The sequence below is a fragment of the Oncorhynchus kisutch genome, linkage group LG1 (genome assembly GCF_002021735.2).
Source record: "Oncorhynchus kisutch isolate 150728-3 linkage group LG1, Okis_V2, whole genome shotgun sequence".
Classification (NCBI taxonomy): domain Eukaryota; kingdom Metazoa; phylum Chordata; class Actinopteri; order Salmoniformes; family Salmonidae; genus Oncorhynchus; species Oncorhynchus kisutch.
The window spans coordinates 18,270,521-18,292,729 of NC_034174.2; the positions used below are offsets into that span (position 1 = coordinate 18,270,521).

The 22,209-nt window shown below is 42.0% G+C and overlaps 1 protein-coding gene across 1 annotated transcript in view; it reads right to left on the reverse strand.

The window, feature by feature from the left end:
- LOC109909260 (contactin-4) overlaps positions 1-21,893 on the reverse strand; it is a 39,827-nt gene extending 17,934 nt beyond the window's left edge. The window contains exons 1-10 of the mRNA XM_020508364.2: positions 21,760-21,893; positions 14,801-14,923; positions 14,459-14,628; positions 13,202-13,297; positions 10,529-10,732; positions 9,697-9,799; positions 7,234-7,418; positions 5,589-5,731; positions 3,100-3,229; positions 2,626-2,776 (exon numbers count right to left, since the gene is read on the reverse strand). Of these exons, the coding sequence (XP_020363953.2) occupies positions 2,626-2,776; positions 3,100-3,229; positions 5,589-5,731; positions 7,234-7,418; positions 9,697-9,799; positions 10,529-10,732; positions 13,202-13,297; positions 14,459-14,628; positions 14,801-14,923; positions 21,760-21,830 (1,376 nt within the window). The 5' untranslated portion in view covers positions 21,831-21,893. The remainder of the gene's footprint in view (positions 1-2,625; positions 2,777-3,099; positions 3,230-5,588; positions 5,732-7,233; positions 7,419-9,696; positions 9,800-10,528; positions 10,733-13,201; positions 13,298-14,458; positions 14,629-14,800; positions 14,924-21,759) is intronic.
- Positions 21,894-22,209: the final 316 nt, after the last annotated feature.

Genomic DNA, 22,209 nt, shown 5'->3' on the forward strand with positions numbered 1-22,209 from the left:
GTCTTTATTGAGCACACCGTGTAAACATTCACATTCCAGGGTGGGAAAAGTACGTGAAACCTTGGATTTAATAACTGGTTGACCCTCCTTTGGCAGGAATAACCTCAACCAAACGTTTTCTGTAGTTGGGGATCAGACCTGCACAACGGCCAGGAGGAATTTTGGACCATTCCTCTTTACAAAACTGTTTCAGTTCGGCAATATTCTTGGGATGTCTGGTGTGAACTGTTCTCTTGACATCATGCCACAGCATCTCAATCGGGTTGAGGTCTGGACTCTGACTGGGCCACTCCAGAAGGCATATTTTCTTCTGTTGAAGCCATTCTGTTGTTGATTTACTTCTGTGTTTTGGGTCATTGTCCTGTTACATCACCCAACTTCTGTTGAGCTTCAATTGGCAGACAGATAGCCTAACATTCTCCTGCAAAATGGCTTGATACACTTGGGAATTCATTTTTCTGTCGATGATAGCAAGCTGTCCAGGCCCCGAGGCAGCAAAGCTGCCCCAAACCATGATTCTCCCTCCACCATACTTTACTGTTGGGATGAGGTTTTGATGTTGGTGTGATGTGCCTTTTCTACACACATAGTGTTGTGTGTTCCGTCCAAACAACTCAACTGTAGTTTCATCTGTCCACAGAATATTTTGCCAATAGCGCTGTGGAACATCCAGGTGCACTGTTTCAAACTTTAGACGTGTAGCAAAGTTTTTTGGGGACTGCAGTAGCAACAGTGCAGAACTTCCTCCATTTAAAGACAATTTGTCTTATCGTGGACGACTGATGAACGAACATCAAGGCTTTTAGAGATACTTTTATAACCCTTTCCAGCTTAATGCAAGTCAACAATTGTTAATCTTAGGTCTTCTGAGATGTCTTTTGTTCGAGGCATGGTTCACAACAGGAAATGCTTAGCAAACTCAAATTTTGTGAGTGTTTTTTATAGGGCAAGGTAGCGCTAACCGACATCAAGGTTAGCTGACTCCTGACTCCAATTAGCTTTTGGAGAAGTCATTAGCCTATGGGTTCACATACTTTCACACTGTGAATGTTTAAATGATGTATTCAATATAGACAAGAAAAATACAATACTTTGTGTTTTAAGCACACTTTGTTTGTCTATTGTTGTGACTTAGATGAAGATCAGATCAAATTTGATGACCAATTAATGCAGAAATCCAGGTAATTCCAAAGGGTTCACATAGTTTGTTCTTGCACTCTCTCTCTCTCACTCACACACACACAGAGAGAGAGAGAGAGAGAGAGAGAGAGAGGAGAGAGAGAGAGAGAGAGAGAGTGGGCGGTGGTATCCTGGATATGTTATTCTCCAGCTCTTGGTCCACAGCCTGCTTTTGGCAGAGTCTTTCTCTCAGAGGACTGCAGTACAGTAATTTACTATAGTTTAGTGTAGCTGCAGCAGGGTTATGCAGCAGTTCCACTGTCCCCACAGACCTTCTGTGCTAAGACTAGTACCTCAAGTGAACTTGTCAGCTGTGAAGCTGTGAGGCTTGCATGAGAGGTTACAAGGTATCATTTATAGCCATGGCTGAATACAAGCTTGAAAGACCAAGGTCATCATAATGAACATGAAAGTCCCTACCATAACTGTGAAGGTGTTGTATAGAACATCCCTGAATACAGAGGTATACAGGCTTCTAGCAAGGTTCTGGACATCTCTATTGAACTACAGGCAAAAGAGAGAATGTTAGCAAAAAGCCCCCTCACCATGTCACCGTCCCCTTGATTAGAGGCACAAACAGCGTTGAGCCCAAGAGACTAGCGAGTTCCCTGGAGAAGGGCCCTTATACACGAGCCATCAATGGCATGAGCAGCGATTGGTACTGTTATTGGGTCATTCCACCAATTCGGTGCCTTTTGAGAAAAATACTATAGTTAGTGCCTATTAAGTGCCAAATAAAGTAACAGGGTTGATCGTAACAGGGTTGACGATTTCATCCAAAATCAGCCATAAATTCCCCTGTGACAGGGGGAATGGAAGCTTGTTGTGTGCAACAGGGAGATGCAATTGAATGCAAGCTTCACCAAAAATGCAATTGTAAAACATTTCTAGCTGTCTATCTATGGGTAACAGGGTTGATGTTGTGTTATGCTCGACACACTCAGTTTCCCACCACAAAACACCAGAAAAGGGCAAAACAATTGTAGAACCAGCTCACCTGCATTTACTCAATGATTGTTCAATGTTTCTAAAACCAAACAATTTTAAATTAAAAAAGGAATATTTTAAACATATTAAAACGAGAGTTCAGTTCACGTAACAGGGTTGACCTTAAAATGAGGGACAGACCTAAACGAATCACTATTTCTTTCATGTGATTCATCTTCAGAAATGACTTTTTAGCTAGGGCTTTACAGTGATGGTGAACCTTGGACACATTCTGGAATGAAGTCTTCCTAGAAGTGACACGGTTGACAGAGCTTTAGAAAGCCTTAATTCATATTAACATTTAGATGTATTCATTTCTCCATGTCGTCTGTACTGAAGGGAGATTCATTTAACATAACAGGCTTTTAAAATTCAATATTAGTGCACAATTTCTACCTAAAATACAAAAAGGCGCTTATTTCATGGAACGACCCTATTGCGACCCTATTGCGACAGTACCTCCTGCTGTCCTTCAGAAACTCTCCCCCTCTCCGCCAGGAGATGGAGGCCCTTGGGGACGCATGGGGACGGCACTCCATTATCACCTCCCCCCCTCTCTGGATCAGCATGGACTTCTTCACAAGACTCTTGGAGAAGTCAGGTGCAGAGGCTGCATGGGGAACAGAACAAACCCTGTTGAAACCATTCTGTTCTCTTTGACGAGGCAGTGGCACAGCAGCTAGCTACCGTATGTATGCATCAGCCAAACTGTCAAACGCATCATAGTCAATTATAAAAATGTAATTTCATGACTTTCTTTATCAAGTAATTATGTAAATGTGGCTAAAAACCATGGCTCAGCTGATATTCACTTTCTGTTCATTTCTACTGACAGCGTTAGTACATGTCTTAACCTTGCTGTGTCTCTGGCTTCAGCTTTTTAAAAGAAGACAAAACAAATACTACAGACTAGTGTCATCCAGATATACTTACCTACAACCTTGAGTTCAGCGCTGGCATAGATGGCTCCATGTTCGTTCTCTGCCAGGCACTGGTACATCCCAGAGTCCAACAGGTTGATCCTGGATATGGCCAATCGTCCACCTTCTAAAAGTATCCTGTCCTGGTAACAAGAGACATACACCCTCAATAACACATCTCAGTATAGGATGTGTGATAAAACTCCAATTATAAACTGAGTGGTTCAAGCCCTGAATGCTGATTGGCTAACAGCCGTGGTATATCACAGGTATTACAAAACATGTATTTTTACTGCTAAGATTACGTTGGTAGCCCGTTTATAATAGCAATACGGCACTTCGGGGGTTTGTGATATATCGCCAATATACCACGGCTAAGGGATGTGTCCAGGCACCATATACAATACCTCCTCGGGCCTTGTTGCTTAAATATACAGTACCAGTCAAAAGTTTGGACACCTACTCACTCAAGGGTTTTTCTTTATTTTTACCATTTTCTAGATTGTAGAATAATAGTGAAGACATCAAAATTATGAAATAACACATATGGAATCATGTAGTAAGCAAAAAAGTGTTAAAGATTCTTCAAAGTAGCCACCCTTTGCCTTGATGACAGCTTTGCACACTCTTGGCATTCTCTCAACCAGCTTCACCTGGAATGCTTTTCCAAAAGTCTTGATGGAGTTCCACACATATGCTGAGTACTTGTTGGCTGCTTTTCCTTCACTCTGCGGTCCAACTCATCCCAAACAATCTAAATTGGGTAGAGGTCAGGTGATTGTGGTGGCCAGGGCCCAGACTCACAGAACAATTATTATGCAAAAACTTAAGCTGCTTAAGAAAAAAACAAGAAGTTCATAAGATAATTCGTAAGTGCAATTCCTCAACAATTTCTTAAGATTTAATGATTTTCTTACAAACTCCTCCAATATCTTCCTACGTATCATCTTAAGATCTTTGTTGCTAGGCAACTGATTTAGCTAGCTAGCTAGCAATGGCAATCATGTTAGCAAATTTCCAACTGAGATTACTATTCTAAAACATGTTCTTGGGTTTTAAATAATAAATACTGACACTTTCAGATGAAGTTTGTGTGAATTAAACATGTTCAATTTCTTTCATGAGTTTGTTCTCTCACTGTCCTGAGTTTAAGACAAGGGTTTAGCCATCTTGGAATTTAAAGAACATTTCCAATAACTTAATTTTCAAGAATCTAACTTCATCTTTGGACTCAGACCAAAGGACAGATTTACACCGGTCTAATGTCCATTGCTCATGTTTCTTGGCTCAAGCAAGTCTCTTCTTCTTATTGGTGTCCTTTAGTAGTGGTTTCTTTGCAGCAATTCAACCATGAAGGCCTGATTCATGCAGTCTTCTCTGAACAGTTGATGATGAGATGTGTCTGTTACATGAACTCCATTAAGCATTTATTTGTGCTGCAATTTCTGAGGCTGTTGACTCCAATTAACTTATCCTCTGCAGCAGAGGTAACTCTGGGTCTACCTTTCCTGTGGCAGTTATCATGAGAGCCAGTTTCATCATAGCACTTGAAAGTTCTTGAAATGTTCCTTAAAGTAATGATGGACTGTCATTTCGCTTTGCTTATTTGAGCTTTTATCAAAAAGGGCTCTCTTCTGTATACCACACAACTGATTGGCTCAAAGAAAATAAATTACACAAATGAACTAGAAACACCTGTTAATTGAAATGCATTCCAGGTGACTACCTCATGAAGCTGGTTGAGAGAATGCCAAGAGTGCGCAAAGCTGTCATTAAGGCAAAGGGTGGCTACTTTGAAGAATCTCCCAACTCAAATCTATTTTGATTTGTTTAACACTTTTTTGGTTACTACATCATGTGTCTTCACTATTACTCTACAATGCAGAAAATAGTAGAAATAAAGAAAAACCCTTGAATGAGTATAAGGGCCCATAGGTTTGAGTTTGACTGATACTGCACACTGAGTATAGAAAACATTAACATATAATGACCAGGTAAATCCAGGTGAAAGCTATGATCCTCTACCGATGTCATGTGTTAAATCTACTTCAATCAGTGTAGATGAAAGTGTGGAGACAGGTTAAAGAAGGATTTATAAGCAATTGAGAAAATGTAGACATGGATTGTGTATGTGTGCCTTTCAGAGGGTGAATGGGCAAGACAAAATATTTAAGTGCCTGGTAGCAGGTGCCAGGCGCAGCGGTTTGTGTTAATAACTACAAGGCTGCTGGGTTTTTCACGCTCAAAAGTTTCCTGTGTGTATCAGTTTTATATGCCCTGTAATATCTCTGATGATTGTAATATCTCTGATGATTGTAATATCTCTGATGATTGTGTGTGACCTTTTGCAGCAAACTTTGATGGGTAGAATTCTTAAATAAAAATTGGCTTAATGTTTGATCTCATGTCTTTCATCTGAGATGAAAAGGGGTCTTAAGATGGTTAGACTAGTTCTTAATGGGATTGCACAATTACACATTCAAATTCTGTAGTCATTCTCACCTCCAACACCAGGGGCTCCCCGTTCTTCAGCCATCTGTACACGGGTTTAGGTTTACCGCTCGCCCTACACTCCCACTGAAGATTAGCCTCGATAGCCATATGAGCATCTTTTAACGTCTGGACCCAGTGCAGATGTTCAACATCTGTAGAATAAATATCACAATTTAGTTTCAAAATGTCAGCATCTATATTGACAGTTCTAATGCAAAACTGGTCTTTATTGGCCTAAATCATTCAATAATTAATGGCACAAAGAATAGCTGTATGATAGAGCTGAAAGCTGTCCTAAGCTTGGGATGCAATTTGAATTTTTCTCTAAGGACCAACTGGGTTGTGGCAGTGTTCAAGTTGGCAAGACAACGACTTAGCCACTTCAGAATGACTAAACATAAAGGTTAATTGGTACACATTAATTCCAGATTATCCTGTCTTTATAATGCCCTTTCATAGAGTGAGCAAAAGGTTTTCCAGGCCTGACTTATGACCAAAATGTATCCATAGTTTATGGACCAGATATTTTAATTAGACTTGATTAGCTAAACATTGACAAAGGACAGATAAAATCATTAGCATTCAAACAATGTGTTAGTTATTATTAGTTATATTTCATGTTAAGAATTTAAAGTTGAAAACAACTTATTGCTTTTAATCAATGTATTATTATATTAAGAAGCAGCTACAAGGATGGGAAATAAAGTTAAAGGTCCCGAAAAGTAATTCTGAATCCCATGTAAAATAGACTTTTGAGTGACTAAAATATCCCTCATAGTATTTGTTTTGTTTAGAAATGAGCAATATTTGAGATCATTTTTTTCTCTCTTATGGCTAACTACCAGGAAGTTGGAAAGACAGGCTGAGTGGCCAGGGAGCTTAAATTCATGATTTCTCCTTGAACGACAGCTCTTTGAAACGCCTATGTCAAGCAACTTGGATGCAGTGTTGCAGCAAAATAATCTTAAGCTAATTTGTTGATACACAAAGCAAGTCAAACAAAAACGAAATTGCATCAATGATGTCAAAAATGTTTTATACATCTCCCTTTTGTCTCTTGTGATGTGGTTTACGGCAGCGCTGATGGATGTGTTGACTTGAAAACTGCGTCGGAGTTTTGCACTACCCTCCCCCCAATTGTTTCATGCTGGCTGAAGACCTAGCTAGCCAGTAACTAGCTAACACCAGACACAGACGAAAGGGGACACATCTTTGTCATAGATGAATAGGGTAAACGTTTAATTAGATTTGACACCCTATGGACACATTTTGACATCAGTAGAGTAGCTATCTATTTATATATAACCACGCTCCTCTGCAAACACGCCTTCTCCGTTGTTGGTTACAAGGCGGTACTTATTTATATTAGGTACGAGAATATCATCTTACCACTGCTGTATTAAAATGAGAGGGTTAAGGTGATGTTACCATATCCCCTTAATAATCCCGCCTCCTGAATCTAAGTATTTGACAGGGGGGTGGGGTCCAGTGACTTTTTTCATACTTTGGTTATCATACTTTGATCTGGTTTCATCCAATTTCATGAAAAACATGATTTGGACTGTTCATAACCTTCTGTACAGTTCAATTCATTATCACATATCACAAAAGCAACATACAATTGTTAATTGATATACATTGTGAGCGATCATACTCTGGAATATGAGTTGCCCCTTGGCGATGTTTTTTCCTCTGGAGTTCTCTGCAACACACTCATATGCACCAGCATCCTCCGGTCTGAAATATGGTATTTCCAGGACCCCATTGGAATGGTTGATTTTCATCTTGCCAGGGAGGGGATTCCCATCTGTTCTCCTCCACGTGATGGCAGGCACTGGGCTGGAGAGGTCAGGTAGTAAAGGTCACCACAGCCACATGCTTGATACTGACACTTAGTATTAAGACATTACCTGCCAGACATAGATACAGTGCCTCGTGAAAGTCTACACACCACTTGCAGTCTTCACATTTTGCTGCTTTACAGTCAAATCTAAAAAGGGATCACATTAGATCTTTTCCCTACATATCTATACAACCTACTCTACATTTTCAAAGTGAAAGAAAGATAGAACATTTTCCAAATTAATAATAATTTAAAACATTGAAATGACTTGATGTCTTCACACCCCAGAGTTAATACTTGGTGGAGGCACCTTTGGCAGCTGTGAATTATTTGAAATAATATTCTACTTTCGCAACTCTTAGGGGAATATACTGCATGTCCATTGTTTTTGTAAAAATGGCTCATGTTCAGTACATTTGGTTGGGAATCATTGATAGACAGCAATATTCAAATTGTGTCTCTGATTTTCAAGCAGATTTAACTCAGAGACTAGACCACTCAGAAACACTCAACAGGATGCTGGCCAGCATCAACAGGATGCTGGCCGGTTCCCCTCTTTCCACTGGGATTCTCTGCCTCTAACCCTATTACAGGGGCTGAGTCACTGGCTTGCTGGGGCTCTCTCATGCCGTCCCTGGAGGGGGTGCGTCACCTGAGTGGGTTGATTCACTGTTGTGGTCATCCTGTCTGGGTTGGCGCCCCCCCCTTGGGTTGTGCCGTGGCGGAGATCTTTGTGGGCTATACTCAGCCTTGTCTCAGGATGGTAAGTTGGTGGTTGAAGATATCCCTCTAGTGGTGTGGGGGCTGTGCTTTGGCAAAGTGGGTGGGGTTATATCCTTCCTGTTTGGCCCTGTCCGGGGGTGTCCTCGGATGGGGCCACAGTGTCTCCTGACCCCTCCTGTCTCAGCCTCCAGTATTTATGCTGCAGTAGTTTACGTGTCGGGGGGCTGGGGTCAGTTTGTTATATCTGGAGTACTTCTCCTGTCCTATTCGGTGTCCTGTGTGAATCTAAGTGTGCGTTCTCTAATTCTCTCCTTCTCTCTTTCTTTCTCTCTCTCGGAGGACCTGAGCCCTAGGACCATGCCCCAGGACTACCTGACATGATGACTCCTTGCTGTCCCCAGTCCACCTGGCCATGCTGCTGCTCCAGTTTCAACTTCCACCTGACTGTGCTGCTGCTCTAGTTTCAACTGTTCTGCCTTATTATTATTCGACCATGCTGGTCATTTATGAACATTTGAACATCTTGGCCATGTTCTGTTATAATCTCCACCCGGCACAGCCAGAAGAGGACTGGCCACCCCACATAGCCTGGTTCCTCTCTAGGTTTCTTCCTAGGTATTGGCCTTTCTAGGGAGTTTTTCCTAGCCACCGTGCTTCTACACCTGCATTGCTTGCTGTTTGGGGTTTTAGGCTGGGTTTCTGTACAGCACTTTGAGATATCAGCTGATGTACGAAGGGCTATATAAATAAATTTGATTTGATTTGATTTGATTCAACACCTGATGCTCCCTGTCACCAGCAGGAACTGGGGAGTATGTTAGGATCAAAATAAATATGCTAGCAGCAAAGCCCTGGTAAAACTGTTGAGGAAAACCTGCCACAGTCTTTTGAAAACCTAACCCTTGGATAGAGTTGTATTTTTCTGTGGGACAATTACACAAATTGTAATGCCAAAAACACACCAGAATGGCTTTCTAAGAGGCGTTGAGTGTTCCTGAATGGTCCAGTCACTGACTTATATCTGCTTAAGAAATCACTGACAAGTTTCAAATATTGCTGTCCATCAATGATCCAACCACATTTACTGAGCTTGAGCAATTTTGACAAGAACAATGCATAAGTTGTGCCAGGTTGGTAATCTTATTCAAAATTATTCACAGCTGTAATGGCTGCCAAAGGTGTTTCCACCAAGTATTAAGTCCGGTGTGTGAAGAAATGCGCAATCAAGACATCCTCATTTTGTATTTCTTAGTAATGTCTAAATGTTTCTCTAATTTTTCATTCACTTTGAAAATGTGGAGCAGGTTGTGTAGATCAATAGGGAAAACAATACATTTTTAGATGTCATTTTAAGGCAGAAAAATGTGACGACTGTGCAAGGGGTGTGTATACTTTCACTAACAACAGTATCTAACAGTGGTGTGTGCCATGGGATAAGTGTGCCATCTCTGGCCATGATTAACAGAGTACATTCTCAGAATATTTCATTGCATATGCAGACTACGTGATGCTGCTACAGTGTTCTAGATAATGATCCCAGTTAAGACCTACTTTCCTAAGGCGAAGCATTCCAGTTTCACTGATGATCCTTTGGTGACATGAAGACTTTCTGGGAACTGAACTTCGATCTTTGGCTCATACTCTGCCATTACAGCTGTGTGAGGCGAAAGAAAATCAAATTCATTCAAACCAAGTGAACATTGTGTTCTATAATTCTAATTAAATGCAAGACCTGTGGCACAGGACAGGATGGTAGAGGGCAAGCCTGCATGTTGATATGCTTTAGAGCAATACTTTGTTCAGGGGTTGTATGACTTTGGATAACATCTCTGCTCCAGCTCAAATCTTAAGTGGCACACACTGTATAATCAGCAGTAATGAGGTTGAGGTGAATCTCCCTGTGCAACATGCATGTATGTATGTATGTATGTATGTATGTATGTATGTATGTATGTATGTATGTATGTATGTATGTATGTATGTATGTATGTATGTATGTATGTATGTATGTATGTATGTATGTATGTATGTATGTATGTATGTATGTATGTATGTATGTATGTATGTATGTATGTATGTATGTATGTATGTATGTGTGTGTGTGTGTGTGTATGTGTGTGTGTGTGTGTGTGTGTGTGTGTGTGTGTGTGTGTGTGTGGCTGCACTCTGCATATGTAAATGTTTAAACGTTTCTTTTCATGCAGAGAGAGAGAGAGAGAGTTTCAGACCCACAGCTCTGTAGAGTGTGAATACTGCACAACCCACTCCTGAGCAGCAGAAAAACAAACAGATGACTGATTTTATCTCCTTAGCTTTCACTCCCCGCAACGGCACAGGCAAGTTCAGCGTGCAGGATAAGCAGGAGCCAGTGGAGCATGCTTACCGTCCCTGCGCAGCTCCACGGGGGTGGGCGAGCTGTAAACGGTGGCGTTGGTCATCATGTTCCTCACCACACACGTGTAGTTCCCCACATCGGAGGCCTCCACTTTGGCGATGTACAGGTTGCCTGTCCTCTGGGAGACGAAGCGACGATTATCCTGCAGCAGGAAACTTGGGCGTCCGTTGAAAACCCATGAGTATTTGATCTCTGCAGAGGAAGAGCACAGACAGTAACCGCATAGGATCGTGGGTATTGACAAAGGAAGAGATACATGTTCCAATGACATTCCAAAATCTGCCAGTGTGGTGAAACTAAGAATAGACAAGAGATCAGATTACATTTGTGTACCTGTACTGTAGCTATAAAAAAGGTGAAGACACAGTAGCTGAGTACAGTTTTCAAATTATAATATCAATGAAACATTGCACTTAGTGTGAGGTGCCAGATATTCCCATACCAGATATGTGCAAACAGTTAATAATTCAATAATGCATCATTCAAATGGTTATGCTTAACATGGCTGAACCTTGCCCTTTTCACATCTCTAAGCATCCCAGAGAGTAAGCAGAGATTTGGATACGCTATTGAATTACATGTTCAGTTAGCCTCACATATTAAGGGTCAGGATTAAGGGTCAGTGCCACAGGCTTGTGCAGATCAAACAGAGGAGTAAGTTCAAAAACAATATCGAGAGAGAGAGAGAGAGAAAGAAAGAAAGATGAGAGAGATGAAAGAGAGAAAGAGAGATGACGAGACAGCGACCAAGTCAGAGGGAGAGACAGACAGACAGTTAGAGACAGAGACGGAGACAGAGCGAGAGAGAGAGAGGAGGAGAGGGGGCATGTAGCAGCGGGATCTGAAGAAATGAATGTGAAATTAAGAGCTTGTTATTAGAGGTGTGGGGGACAGGGAGGGAAGGATGGACTGGGGTATTAAAGCCACTCTGTGATCAGAAACACATTACATCCTGCAGTCAGTCTTTTGACTGGACAGTAAAACATACCATTGCTTCCTTCTGGGAAACAGTGAATTCAAATCATCAGTGGTTCTGCTTACGGGTTGTGGTCTCACAACAATAGATGACTCGCAGGCACATAATCTTATGTTCTCGGACAGAATTTAACTCTGAACATAGACCATTATAGACCACATAATACTGAACACAGACCGTTTTAGACCACATAACACTGATTGATCAAAGTTGCATCAAATGACATGTAATCTTTCTATGTATATAGGTAAATGTATTTCTGTGCAAGCATTAACTTGCATTCATTTGGTTTGACATTACTGCAACTTATGGCAGAAAACTAAAAAACATGTTTGCTTGGATGTTGTTAGGTTCAAATTCTCAGAGTGAAAACTCTACAGACATTATGAAAGATTAACCAAGTTTATTCTTCCCAGAGGATCAATACAGCTGCATTAGACAATGATATTTCACAAGAGCACTGATATTTAACCCTTCCTCCCAAGCAGATGCATCTCTGTTGCTAGACAGAACCTGAGTGATATCTGTTCTTCCTCACTTCATCTGACCTCTACCCCAAAGTGCTCACTCCTCTTATCAATGCCTGCCACATGTGATGGCTTTCTCTGCACTCAAAACTTAATTGCAAGGACTATAATACCTTCCTCCTACAGATAACCATTAACCTCTGGTGTAGACCCTCTAAACCTAAGCACTCAATATTTCAATAGGATACCTGATAATTAACCCTATCCCAAGTTTAGGAGTAAGTACCCAGAATCCATCAATCTAAAATCCACAGCATTGTTTTCCAATTGAAGCGTTGATTCTTTTAGCAAACACTCTTATGGAAAGCAACTTACAGCAAGGAGTGCCTACATTTGCATACTGGCCCCCAGTGGGAACTGAACACAGAACCCTGGCATTGCAAGCACCATTCTCAACCAACTGAGCCACACGGGACTTCCTTTCAAATCCACCTGAAGACAGCAGCACTGTGTAACAAAATCCAATAAAATGTGTGACAATGGTCTATCTGGAAAAAAAGCTTGAAAATGTCAAATAAAGAGATGAAGGCATTTGGGGAAAAGGAGGGCAAATTGCAAAACGGTACAGTTCGAATCCCTTGTGGCCATTGATTCATTTAGAAACAGAGTTGAGAGTCTGCTAATCAGCACCACACAGACATGGAGCAGACTCACAGCTGTGCCACGGGATAACGCCCCCCCCCCCCCTCCCCGGACACACCAGCCACCAGGAGCCTTTATTACCCACGTATACCCAGGCTACACTGAAAAAACCTGCCGCTAGGAAGTGGAGCACCGGAGGCTTTACAGATGACAGCATGGTCGCGGCTCACATGGGGGAAAGTCAGCTTGAGGCCATGACGTGTGAGGGTATGAACTATGGATGTGAAGGTATGAGTTTGGGGAGCGTTCACCTAGAGGAGTGGTGCTGCTGCAGTCCAGTAGAAATGATAATAATAGCCAGTCCCACAGGAGAGGAAGAGAGAGGAAACAGGATATGAAACGACTGAAAGACTAAGAGTAGTGAGAAGAAATAGTAGGCATGAGAACAAAAACATTTAACAGTGTCAGGGACAGATAGTGGGTATGACAGTAGGGAACAATAAGATGTGCAGGGCGTGACTGAGAGTGAAGCAGCATAGAGTCTGTGAGCTTTGAGGATACAAAGCATTATAGTACCTCCATTATGGGGTGGAGGGCCACACAGTAGCACCACTGCCTGGCCTTCTCTCACTGACACTGTGTTCCTGGGCTTTCTGCTGAAATTCTGTAGATCTGTGAGGAGGCAAAGACAAAAGGGCTTTTATTAGTTTCAGACTTCTATAGTACAACAGCCTTTATAGTGCAGTGATATTCTGGAGGACATTTTCATATTGAAGACCATTTTCCTCTCTATGCACTTTTATTATACCTCATCCACTTTAGTTCCCTGCTGATACCAACAGAGACGTGTGAACAGGGAGAGGCGTAAATGCGTAAATACCTTCCTCTAAACTGGATTTACAGATCACTTTCACTTTTCATTAAATGCTGCTGCCTTATAAGGAAAAACAAACAGCACTAGGGACCACAAACCTTTGAAAATATCATCCAAATCCCAAGAGGGGACAGGCAAATATCACAAATAATAAAGTCATAACTCATCTCATCCAAGGCTTATCACCATTTAAATGAAAAGATCAAGTATGAACCCCCTACCTGCATGAATATAACAACCCCCTACCACCTGAGATTGGTTATAATTTCCCTAATGTAATGGGTTAGATTGGTTAATTAGCTAAGACTGGCAGTAAACCTGCATTGTAAAGTGAAACAATATAAATCAATGTTCTACTGACACATGAACAGCCAACCAGGTCTACCAATTAAAGATGGGACAACGATAAACAAGCAATCAGCAAGGAAGATCATCTCGGGGGACTTTTATAACTGGGTTAGTCTTAGTATCATCTCCGGAGATGTGAATATGTTGATGGATTTTTAGGATAACTTTAGTCTAAAATGATCTATCTTTTCACAAGCTATAGAGGGAGTGAATTTCAACAGTGCATTTGAGTGAGAGGAAGAGAAAAGTATCCTTCCGTTGTTGAAATGCTCCAGACGATGTGCTCCTCAGGGTGTAACATTAAGCCAGTGTTAAAACCAAGCTACGATTCAGACTTACACTAATCACTCATGGAGCTGCAGGCTTAGTGCATGTCAACATGGCAATTACCCCCAATAATGTCTCTTTTCAAATTACACCACAGAATGAGAGGAAAAACACTTTTTGTGTTCGTAACCTGAATGATTCGCTTATGCTGTACTCAGTTGTATGTCAAATCACAGCATATCGCACCTTCATTCGATGAGAAACAGAATGTGTCTAAGAAGGAGTAGTGGTCTAAATTCACTTGAATTGTTGTTTGTATTAGATAGAGGACTAGATGTACTCACATGCAAACTGCACCTTGGCCTCCCTGCTGATGATGGTTCCAAAGGTATTGGTAGCGATACACTGGTAAACCCCCCCATGATGTGTTGCATGAGGGTTATTGATCAACAGGTTTCCTTCAACCAGGTTATAGTTCAAATCCATGTCAATCTCTCTCCCATCAACCTTCCATCTGTAGAGCAACACACACAAACACACTTATTCATCACTATCATGTTTCTATATAACTGATGAAGTTTAGAAAATGGAGACAATATACACCAAAAGGATAAAACAGTCTTCTCAGTTGAAGATAGAGGGGAAAAAGAGGAAAGGTATGAAAAGTTAAAGGGACAAACACTTACTTATAATATGGGACTGGGTTCCCCTTTGCTTTACAATTGATGAACACCTTGTTGTCCTCAAACCTCAAGGGGAAAATGCTGTCACTTGGTTCTTGACTGAAGACGGGTCCATGGCGAGGGTTTCTCTCTGAGTGAAAGAGCACAACTGTTTTAGTTTTACCTTGCTGTTGACAACTATGCCTGAATGGTAAAAGCAATTCCCAAGGAGAATTACTCAGGCCAAATGATAAGTTGTATGAACCTAAACCCAATTATGTGCCAAATCGTTTCATTATACATACAGTATTCTTAGGCAACAAGAATAGCCCACAGTGTTGACATGAGCGAGGACAAATACTACACTGACACAAGAGGCCAATTAACTGATTACATTCTCTACACCCTGTAGCTCTGCATGCATATTATGACTCTTCAGTTTACAGAACACACTGACATATCCTAGTGTTTTCCTTCTTTCCATTTGAATTCTAACCAACGTGCAGTCTGTTGTTGGCATACCCATGGCACGCATGCAGCTCAGTCAAGTCTGTTGTTTTGGTAAGCTGTAGCCAACACACCAATTCAACAGAGTAATTACCCCATGTTAATCGAATTAACTCCACTGAAATGTAGCTATCATTCCCACAATGGTTAAAGTCCCTTCCAACAGAACTAACAATCTTCACTATTCATACAGTAGGCTACAGTATCCTGGTGTAGACATACAGTAGCCTACAGTATCCTGGTGTAGAGACATACAGTAGGCTACAGCATCCTGGTGTAGAGACATACAGTAGGCTAAAGTACCCTGCTGTAGAGACATACAGTTGACTAGAGTATCCTGGCATAGAGACATACAGTAGGCTACAGTATCGTGGTGTAGAGACATACAGCAGGCAACAGTATGCTGGTGTAGAGACATAAAGTAGGCTAGAGTATCCTGGTGTAGACATATACAGTAGGCTACAGTATCCCGGTGTAGAGACAAACAGTAGCCTACAGTATCCCGGTGTAGAGACATAGAGTAGGCTACAGTATCCTGGTGTAGAGACATACAATAGGCTACAGTATCCCGGTGTAGAGGCATACAGTAGGCTGTAGTATTCTAGTGTAGACACACACAGTAGGCTACAGTATCCCGGTATAAGACATACAGTAGCCTACAGTATCCTGGTGGAGAGACATACAGTAGGCTACAGTATCCTGGTGTAGACACACACAGTAGGCTACAGTATCCCGGTGTAGACACACACAGTAGGCTACAGTATCCTGGTGTAGACATACACAGTAGGCTACAGTATCATGGTGTAGAGACATATAGTAGGCTACAGTAACCTGGTGTAGAGACACACAGTAGGCTACAGTATCCTGGTGTAGAGACATACAGTAGGCTACAGTATCCTTGTGTAGAGACATACAGTAGGCTACAGTATCCTGGTGTAGACACACAGTAGGCTACAGTATCCTGGTGTAGAGACATACAGTAGGCTACAGTATCCCAGTGTAGAGACATACAGTAGGCTGCAGGATCCTGGTGTAGACACACACAGTAGGCTACAGTATCCCGGTGTAGAGACATACAGTAGGCTACAGTATCCTGGTGTAGAGACATACAGTAGGCTACAGCATCCTTGTGTAGAGACATATACAGTAGGGTAAAGTACCCTGCTGTAGAGACATAGAGACATACAGTAGGCTACAGTATCGTGGTGTAGAGACATACAGCAGGCAACAGTATCCTGGTGTAGAGACATAAAGTAGGCTAGAGTATCCTGGTGTAGACATATACAGTAGGCTACAGTATCCCGGTGTAGAGACAAACAGTAGCCTACAGTATCCCGGTGTAGAGCTACAGTAGGCTACAGTATCGCGGTGTAGAGACATACAGTAGGCTACAGTATCCCGGTGCAGAGACATACAGTAGGCTACAGTATCCCGGTGTAGTGATATACAGTAGACTACAGTATCCCAGTGCTGAGACATACAGTAGGCTACAGTATCCCGGTGTAGAGACATACAGTAGGCTACAGTATCCCGGTGTAGAGACATACAGATGCCTACAGTATCCCGGTGTAGAGACATACAGTAGGCTACAGTATCCCGGTGTAGAGACATACAGTAGGCCACAGTATCCTGGTGTAGAGACATACAGTAGCCTACAGTATCCCGGTGTAGAGACATACAATAGGCTACAGTATCCCGGTGTAGAGGCATAAAGTAGGCTGCAGTATCCTGGTGTAGACACACACAGTAGGCTACAGTATCATAGTGTAGAGACATACAGTAGGCTACAGTATCCTGGTGTAGAGACATACAGTAGCCTACAGTATCCTGGTGTAGAGACATACAGTAGGCTACAGTATCCTTGTGTAGAGACATACAGTAGGCTACAATATCCTGGTGTAGACACACAGTAGGCTACAGTATCTTGGTGTAGAGACATAGAGTAGGCTACAGTATCCCGGTGTAGAGACATACAGTAGGCTACAGTATCCCGGTGTAGAGACATACAGTAGCCTACAGTATCACGGTGTAGAGACAAACAGTAGGCTACAGTATCCTGGTGTAGACACACACAGTAGGCTACAGTATCCTTGTGTAGAGACATACAGTAGGCTACAGTATCCTGGTGTACAGTATCCTTGTGTAGAGACATACAGTAGGCTACAGTATCCTGGTGTAGAGACATACAGTAGGCTACAGTATTCTGGTGTTGACATACAGTATGGTACAGTATCCATGGTGTTGAGACATACAGTAGGCTACAGTATCCCGGTGTAGAGACATACAGTCGGGTACACTATCCCGGTGTTGAGACATACAGTAGGGGACACTATCCCGGTGTTGAGACATACAGTAGGGTACACTATCCCGGTGTTGAGACATACAGTAGGATACACTATCCTGGTGTTGAGACATACAGTAGGGTACACTATCCTGGTGTTGAGACATACAGTAGGGTACACTATCCTGGTGTTGAGACATACAGTAGGGTACACTATCCTGGTGTTGAGACATACAGTAGGGTACAGTATCCTGGTGTTGAGACATACAGTAGGGTACACTATCCCGGTGTTGAGACATACAGTAGGGTACAGTATCCTGGTGTTGAGAAATACAGTAGGGTACACTATCCTGGTGTTGAGACATACAGTAGGGTACACTATCCTGGTGTTGAGACATACAGTAGGGTACAGTATCCTGGTGTTGAGAAATACAGTAGGGTACACTATCCTGGTGTTGAGACATACAGTAGGGTACACTATCCTGATGTTGAGACATACAGTAGGGTACAGTATCCTGGTGTTGAGACATACAGTAGGGTACAGTATCCTGGTGTTGAGACATAAAGTAGGGTACAGTATCCTGGTGTTGAGACATACAGTAGGGTACAGTATCCTGGTGTTGAGACATACAGTAGGGTACACTATCCTGGTGTTGAGACATACAGTAGTGTACACTATCCTGATGTTGAGACATACAGTAGGGTACAGTATCCTGGTGTTGAGACATACAGTAGGGTACAGTATCCTGGTGTTGAGACATACAGTAGGGTACAGTATCCTGGTGTTGAGACATACAGTAGGGTACAGTATCCTGGTGTTGAGACATACAGTAGGGTACACTATCCTGATGTTGAGACATACAGTAGGGTACACTATCCTGGTGGCTTTTCACAGCTACAGTCACATTTTCTTGTGTCCCCTTTGAAAATCACCTGTTTTTTTTATTTGATTTCATATGGTCTCTAACCTTGACGACTAGGACAAAGAGAAGTAGTCCCTCCCGCATCATCACCCTAATGAGAGTTTGGGGGAGAAGCATCGCCTAAGGTGAAGGCCTCCTTTTTGTTACCAGCCTCGAAGGGAGGTGCTTCATTTCCCGATGTGCTTTAAATGAAATAAATTAATGAACCTTTTATAGCTGGGCTATTCGACCTGGGAAAAGCTTCATGTAAGTTTGAGAGAAGTCACCCTGGCTTGCAGTCACCCTCCTCAAACTAAACATGCACACTGAATATAAATTATACATGCATGTATGTAAATGCAAGCTCAATGATGGGGAGAATACATAAACTTTGACTTCTTCACATTCCGTCATCCCCTCCTTCTCATTCCGTCATCCCCTCCTTCTCATTCCGTCATCCCCTCCTCCTCATTCTGTCACCCCCTCCTCCTCATTCCGTCATCCCCTCCTTCTCATTCCGTCATCCCCTCCTCCTCATTCCGTCATCCCCTCCTCCTCATTCCGTCATCCCCTCCTCCTCATTCCGTCATCCCCTCCTTCTCATTCCGTCATCCCCTCCTCCTCATTCCGTCATCCCCTCCTTCTCATTCCGTCATCCCCTCCTCCTCATTCCGTCATCCCCTCCTTCTCATTCCGTCACCCCCTCCTCCTCATTCCGTCATCCCCTCCTTCTCATTCCGTCATCCCCTCCTCCTCATTCCGTCATCCCCTCCTTCTCATTCCGTCATCCCCTCCTTCTCATTCCGTCATCCCCTCCTTCTCATTCCGTCACCCCCTCCTCCTCATTCCGTCATCCCCTCCTCCTCATTCCGTCATCCCCTCCTTCTCATTCCGTCATCCCCTCCTCCTCATTCCGTCATCCCCTCCTCCTCATTCCGTCATCCCCTCCTTCTCATTCCGTCAACCCCTCCTCCTCATTCTGTCACCCCCTCCTCCACATTCCGTCACCCCCTCCTCCTCATTCTGTCACCCCCTCCTCCACACTCCGTCACCCCCTCCTCCACATTCCGTCACCCCCTCCTCATTTTCTTACCCTCTCCTCATTCTGTTACCTCCTCCTCATTCTCTGTTTCCCTTTCCAGGCTGCCTAGATCCATAGGTGTCCCTGAGAAAGTGCTGACTTAAGACAAAATGCTAAATAAATGGAGATGGAAGAATAGGAAACAACACAATGGCCACCTGCTCCATACACTGTATAAATGTAAATACATTTGTCTGATGACTTGTAAACATTCGGCTTGACTTCCATTTATATCTGTCAGAAATGCCTGTCAACTTCAAACGCCTCCTATTTCTGTAGATAGTTCATAATACGCTAACAGTATTATGACATAACTGTGTGGGAGATACTCGGCTCTATTGAAACTCCAGAGCTCTGCCTTTACCAGGTCACTCAGGTGTATGGAATAGGAATTCAGGTTAGCAATTGGGACCTTACAGTTAGTTGTGTGTTGAGTGTTGTGGCAGAGGGCGAGATATAGAAGGATAAGTAAGTGTTAATCCCATTATACAGTACCAGTAAGAAGTGACACATATGACATGAAGAATGAGAAATACAACATAGATTAGCAGCATAGAAACCATTGTGAGTTCATCACAAACTCTACAACTTTCACTTCAAAAAACATTTTTTAACCCATGTTTAGAAACGGTATAATCTTTTCAAATGACTTCATAAAAAAGACTGGTGGAGTTGTCACACATGCAGCTAACAAAAATATATGGAAATATCTGCTCTATCCAAAATTACAACTAACTAATTGCAGCATTACCGCAAAAAATGGAAGGGACAAGCGGAAGGAGGAGAAAGTAAGGAACTTGTCTGTCGGCCGTGTATTAAAGGCCAAAATTGGTTAAAGAAAATTGTGCTAAATAAAAAATATATACCAGTTTGATTTAAGGACCATTTTTTTTACAGCTGTGCCATACAGATTGCATAACAGTTGGGAAGAGATTTTTGATGTACCGATTCCATGGCACATGGTTCATGAACTGACACCTAAAACAACGCCGGATTCAACATTTTTCAATTTATATTATACAAAAATCTTGCAACCAATAGAATGTTATATATATGGAGGCAACAACCATCCCAGCTCTGCAGATTTTGCTGCGAAGAGACAGAATCATTAGATCATTCGTTTTGGTACTGTCCTTTAACTAGCTTGTTTTTGGTCGCAGGTTCAGGAATGGCTGAAGAATTTACCTTGAGCTAACTCTGCAAATAGCACTACTGAGTGATTTAAAAAGTCAGTCAATCGATCAATTATATAACAATACTATTAGCAAAAATGTTTATGTTTAATTTACAATCTGTAGAAACTTTGAGAATAGAAAGGTTCAGAACTTTTGTGAAACACAACAGCACAATAGAAAACATATATGGAAATTGAAATCAAAACGGGATGGTCTTCAGAGATAGATGACAGGGGTTGAGGGATTGGACTGAAAACAAACCTAAGATAACTAATGTAATATATACTGTGTCTGTAAAATATATACAGTATATAGTATGTATAAGCTGTAAGTAGAAGCCTAAGTGTTGTTGTCCATTAGTTACTCCAATTAGGGGAATGTTGTTAGGGTTAGGTAAAATGATATGAATCGCTGAAGTTGGAGACTTTTATCTCCCTCACCAACTTCAAACATCTGCTATCTGAGCAGCTAACCGATCGCTGCAGCTGTACATAGTCTATCGGTAAATAGCCCACCCAATTTACCTACCTCATCCCTATACTGTTTATATTTATTTACTTTTCTGCTCTTTTGCACACCAGTATCTCTACCTGTACATGACCATCTGATCATTTAGCACTCCAGTGTTAAACTGCTAAATTGTAATTATCCGCCTACCTCCTCATGCCTTTTGCACACAATGTATATAGACTCTCTTTTTTTCCCTTTTTTTTCTACTGTGTTATTGACTTGTTTATTGTTTACTCCATGTGTAACTCTGTGTTGTCTGTTCACACTGCTATGCTTTATCTTGGCCAGGTGGCAGTTGTAAATGAGAACTTGATCTCAACTAGTCTACCTGGTTAAATAAAGGTGAAAAAAATAATATATATATATACACATACATACATCCACACACAATAATAATACCAGTGGTAAATCTCTAACAGCATGCATCCTGGGTGAGAATGGCATGATACTTTTTGAAGAGATAAGGAAAGGATAACACAGACATGCAAGAGATGAGTGTGCAGATCAGGTGTGGTATCAACGGCGACTTGGGGGCCATCTTACCAGCAAGGCAGACCTTGAGTGACAGAAGGATTAACAGTTCCCATGGCAACAACATCTTCAATTTCCAAGGTCAAAGATTTTCTTTTCTCCCATCCAATTGCCAGTGAGAGTAGAATATTTCCTGTGTAAACTCTGCTCCTTTTAGCTGTGGAAGGAGAAAAGATGAAATGGGCAATGCGGCAACAATCCTTTTGCAATATACACTGAGCCTGTTGAAAAACGCAACTGGAACTTGAGGAAAATCAGTGAGCCATTAACAATTCATTCATCTAATAAGCAGAGCCAAGACCCTGTGCCTGAGGGGCAGCTAGCAGCTTATCCATGGGAGATGATATTTGGTGTATACATTCTGCTGCTACAATATCTCCCCGGAGCACAAGTCAAGGGAGCGAGAAAAAAGATTCAAGGCTTACAGCAGCAACCGATGAGCAGCA